The sequence below is a fragment of the Amphimedon queenslandica genome, unplaced genomic scaffold (genome assembly GCF_000090795.2).
Source record: "Amphimedon queenslandica unplaced genomic scaffold, v1.1 AMPQUscaffold_13447, whole genome shotgun sequence".
Classification (NCBI taxonomy): Eukaryota; Metazoa; Porifera; class Demospongiae; order Haplosclerida; family Niphatidae; genus Amphimedon; species Amphimedon queenslandica.
In genome coordinates this window covers 313,175-317,693 of record NW_003546317.1, presented here as the reverse complement: position 1 = coordinate 317,693, position 4,519 = coordinate 313,175, and the positions used below count along the sequence as shown (strand labels likewise).

General features: G+C 32.7%; 1 protein-coding gene across 1 annotated transcript in view; it reads right to left on the bottom strand.

Moving 5' to 3' along the window:
* Positions 1-2: 2 nt before the first annotated feature.
* LOC109581326 (mucin-5AC-like) overlaps positions 3-4,519 on the bottom strand; it is a gene marked incomplete at its 3' end in the record, with an annotated part of 6,051 nt that continues 1,534 nt past the window's right edge. The window contains exons 2-4 of the mRNA XM_019995368.1: positions 3,861-4,510; positions 947-1,729; positions 3-100 (exon numbers count right to left, since the gene is read on the bottom strand). Of these exons, the coding sequence (XP_019850927.1) occupies positions 3-100; positions 947-1,729; positions 3,861-4,510 (1,531 nt within the window). The remainder of the gene's footprint in view (positions 101-946; positions 1,730-3,860; positions 4,511-4,519) is intronic.

Here is a 4,519-nt window from a genome sequence, read left to right as displayed (position 1 = left end):
TCAGTGTCTTGATGATGTTGTTCAATAAAGCAATCTAAGCTGGCAATATTTTCTCTAGTGTAGGCAGTGTTGTTTCCAATCTGGCAGCATTCAGAAAGTTCTAAAAAGTGAAACAAAATCAAATCAACACTTTTAATGTTATGATAAAGTTGATTCAATCGCAGGATTTTCTATAGGAACTTGGCATAGTGCTCAGCACCTTGCCGGCGTCTTATTAGTTTGACTATAGTGAAGTTAAGAAAGTATTTTCAATTTTTATAATTTTTTAACTGATGCTGTTCATCAAAAGTAACTTGCAGAGAATTCTTCATTTTTACAAATTATAAAATTGTAGAACTTTCTCCTAGCCTTAGCCTTATTCAAAAACATTTGGTTGAAGGCTCTGTACTATTTTTTTGACATGGCCTAATTTTTTGAGTGATTTAAAAATCCAATTTTGATCAATTTCTGCTCAACATTTCTATACAACATAAGAACATGATTCTATATCAGAAAATTTTTCTGATACAAGTACATACCGTATAGCCACAAAGTTTCGAGGCAATAAACTTTCGCGAATCAGGCCACAAGTCTTTTTTCGCCGATTAACTTTCACGGTTCTTATTCTAAAGTACACGTGTTTATGGGCAATACAGATAATTTTATGGAATTAACTTTTGCGGATACGGAAAATCCACGAAAACAGCAAAAGTTGTACCCTCGAAATTAAGCAGCTATATGGTGTGCTTTATCTTACGTTGTGTAAAACTTTTTAGATGATTTTGATCAAAATTAGATATTTTACAAATTTTTAAAGTTGCTCCAAAATCCATGTACTATAGATAAAGCCTGCTACTTTGCTTTTGTGGGAATGTGACTCCAAAAATATGCTTTTTTATTAGTTATTGGCCTTCAGCAAAACTTTGGGTACAGTTAGAATTAAAATGAAAATGAAAAAAATACTTACCTGGAATAGGTTTTGGAGTTATTGTTTGAGACACTATTGAAGATGGCTCACACACAACAATGATAGAAGTAGAAGAGGCTTGTAGTAAAGAAGAAACAATAGAAGAACCAACATCACTGACAGAAGAAGATACACTAATTACTCCAGTGGTAGCAGACACAATGGAAGTTGAAGCAGTCAAACCTCCACTAGCAAAACTGTAAGAACTACTAGAAACTGATGGAGTATGTACAATAATTGTACCAGATAACGACTGTGTAGATGTAACTGGAATATCAGAAGTTACAGTAACAGAGTCTGTGATTGTAGACACAATGGTACTAGAGTCAATTTCTGTGGTCCCAGTTGAAATAACAGAAGCACTAGGAGTAGATCCAGTCACAATTCCACTAGAAACTGATTGCGTAGGAGCAATGATTGAAATTGGGGTATTTGCCTGAGTTAAATCAATCGATGCTGAACTAGTTCCTGTTGGTTCCACAGTCACAGTCCTTGTTATGCATTGTGTTGATCCTAACAAACCTCTGCTAGAAGACTGCTCCATTCTGTTCCTGCTGCAGCAGTGTTCTGTTATACTTCTACATAACCCAACTGAATTTGGAAAGATGCATTCTTTGTTGTCCTCTGATTGTATCCTTCCTATGTAACAGCATTCACAACATGTCAGTGCCTCACTATTACACTCGTTGTCTTGATGATGTTGTTCAATAAAGCAATCTAAGCTGGCAATATTTTCTCTAGTATAGGCAGTGTTGTTTCCAATCTGGCAGCATTCAGAAAGTTCTAAAAATTAAAATAAAATCAAAATGATCAACTGTTCCCTTAATTTCAAGATTACTTAAAGTGCTGTATTTTTGTTGTTATTGCATTTATAATTTTACTTTTACCACAATCTTAGTCAGTTATAATTTGTGATAATTTTCTAATCCTACTTTATCTAGGATTAAACTCTAGTAAAATTAACAGTTTTATAGTCCATTGTCATCGTTAAATCTCTAATTTTGATTGGCAACTTTGAAAATGTAATAAAAATTGAGTCATTTCATAAAAAAGTATGAGCTCTAATATTTTCTAAAAATTTGGTATTTTTTAAAATGACAATAACAAAAATTAAAGCCGGAACTGACTCAAACTTCTACATAGCATAATGACATTAATACACATCAGAAAGTGTAATAAAAATTAGGGGTAATTTTAGAGCCATTTTTGGAAAAAGCATGGGCTACAGTATAGGGTATTTTTCCAAAATTTGGAATTTTAAAAAGATGGCCATAACTCAAAAAATGAAGTCAAACTTTCTACGTAGGATAACAACATCAATATGCATCAGAAAGTATAATAAAAATTAGAGATAATTTTGGAGCCATTTTTGGAAAAAACCATGGGTGTACAGGGTGATTTTCCAAAATTTCAAGTTTTTATAAATGGTCATAACTCGAAAAATTGAAGTCGGAATTGACTCAAACTTTCTACATAGCATATGTAAGTACATCAATATGTATCAGAAAATGTAATAAAAATTGGGGGTGATTTTGGAGCCATTTTTTAGAAAAAACCATGGGCTATAAGGGTATTTTTCCAAATTTTGGAGTTTTTAAAAATGGTCATAACTCGAAAAATTGAAGTCGGAATTGACTCAAACTTTCTACATAGCATATGTAAGTACATCAATATGTATCAGAAAATGTAATAAAAATTGGGGGTGATTTTGGAGCCATTTTTTAGAAAAAACCATGGGCTATAGTACAGGGTATTTTTCTGAAATTTGGAGTTTTTAAAAATGGTCATAGCTCGAAAAATTGAAGTCGGAATTGGCTCAAACTTTCTACATAGCATAAGTACATCAATATGTATCAGAAAATGTAATAAAAATTGGGGGTGATTTTTGAGCCATTTTTTGGAAAAACCATGGGCTATAGTACAGGATATTTTTCCAAATTTTGGAGTTTTAAAAAAATAGTCATAACTCAAAAAATTGAAGTCGGAATTGGCTCAAATTTTCTATGTAGCATAAAGCATTATAAAGTATCAAAAAATGTGATAAAAATTAGAAGTGACTTCAGAGCCATTTTTTGGAAAAACAGTACAAGGTATTTTTCCAGAAATTTGGCATTTTCTTAAAACAGCAATAGCACAAAAAATTAAAGTCAGAATTGGCTACATAGCATAAGGACATAGATTATCAGATACAAGGAAGATGACAAAGAATGTTTTGCAGCTAATTTTGATTTCTTTTTGTGTTGAGTAAACAGATTAGGTTATACTGATCATTTCACGAGTGGCCTGTGGGGACTCCCACAATACGCATTAGAAAATGTAATAAAAATTTAAACTTTTTTTGGAAAAAAGCATGTGCCACAGTACAGACATTTTTCAGAATTTTGGAGTTTTTAAAAGGCCTTACTATCTTCAATCAAATTTTTTTTAAAGGCTATGAAAGAATTTCACAATTTTTATAGACTTCCTGATACATGTACATATACTTGTTCTTTTGTTGTGTAGAACTTTTAGATGATTTCAATTTTCAATCAAAATTTGATTGTTTTACAAATATTTATAGATGCTCCAAAAGCCAGCTCGATCATGAAGTACCATAGGATACTTTTTTAGGGCTGTAAATTTCACAGATTTTGCAATTTTTTGAAGATTCGCAAAATTACTTCCACAAAAATACAGTACAAGATGGCAGATGGCATAAATTTGCAAAAATTTAATCTGAAAATAGATTTTAAGGCAAATTTGCGAAATTTACAGCCCTAAAAAAGGCGCTCTAAGGTATGCTACTTAGCAAACTTTGTGGGAAACCCTGTTCTATGGCTGGAATGTGGTTTTAAAATACATATTTCTTAATAATTATTGGTCCTCAGCAAAACTTTGGGTAATTAGAATTAAAATGAGAATGGAAAATAAGTACCTGGAATAGGTGTTGGAGTTATTGTTTGAGACACTATTGAAGATGGCTCACACACAACAATGACAGAAGTAGAAGAGGCTTGTGGTAAAGAAGGAACAATAGAAGAACCACCATCACTGATAGAAGAAGATACACTAATTACTCCAGTGGTAGCAGATGCAGTGGAGGAAGTTACAGTGGATGTAACAGATACAGTGGTAGAAGCAGTAATAAAATCACTAGAAACTGTTTGGGTAGGAACAATGATTGTACTAGAAACTGCTGTTCCAAAAGTATCAGATGTTATGGTAACAGAATCTGTGATTGAAGAAACAATGGTGCTAGTAGTCACAGTTGGAATTACAGAAGTAGATGCAGTCAAACCACTACTAGCAAATCTATCAGAACTACTAGTAACTGATGGAGTTTGTACAATGATTGTACCAGTTGCTGATGGAGACTTTATTACAGAATTATCGGATGTTATGGTAATAGAGTCTGTGATTGTAGACACAATGGTAGTGTCAACTTTTGTGGTCACAGTTGAAATTACAGAAGTACTTGGGGTAGATGCAGTCAAAACTTCACTAGAAAAACTACTAGAAACTGATTGAGTAGGAACAATGATTGAAACAGAGGTACTTGCTTGAGTTAAATCAATCGATGCTGAACTAGTCCGT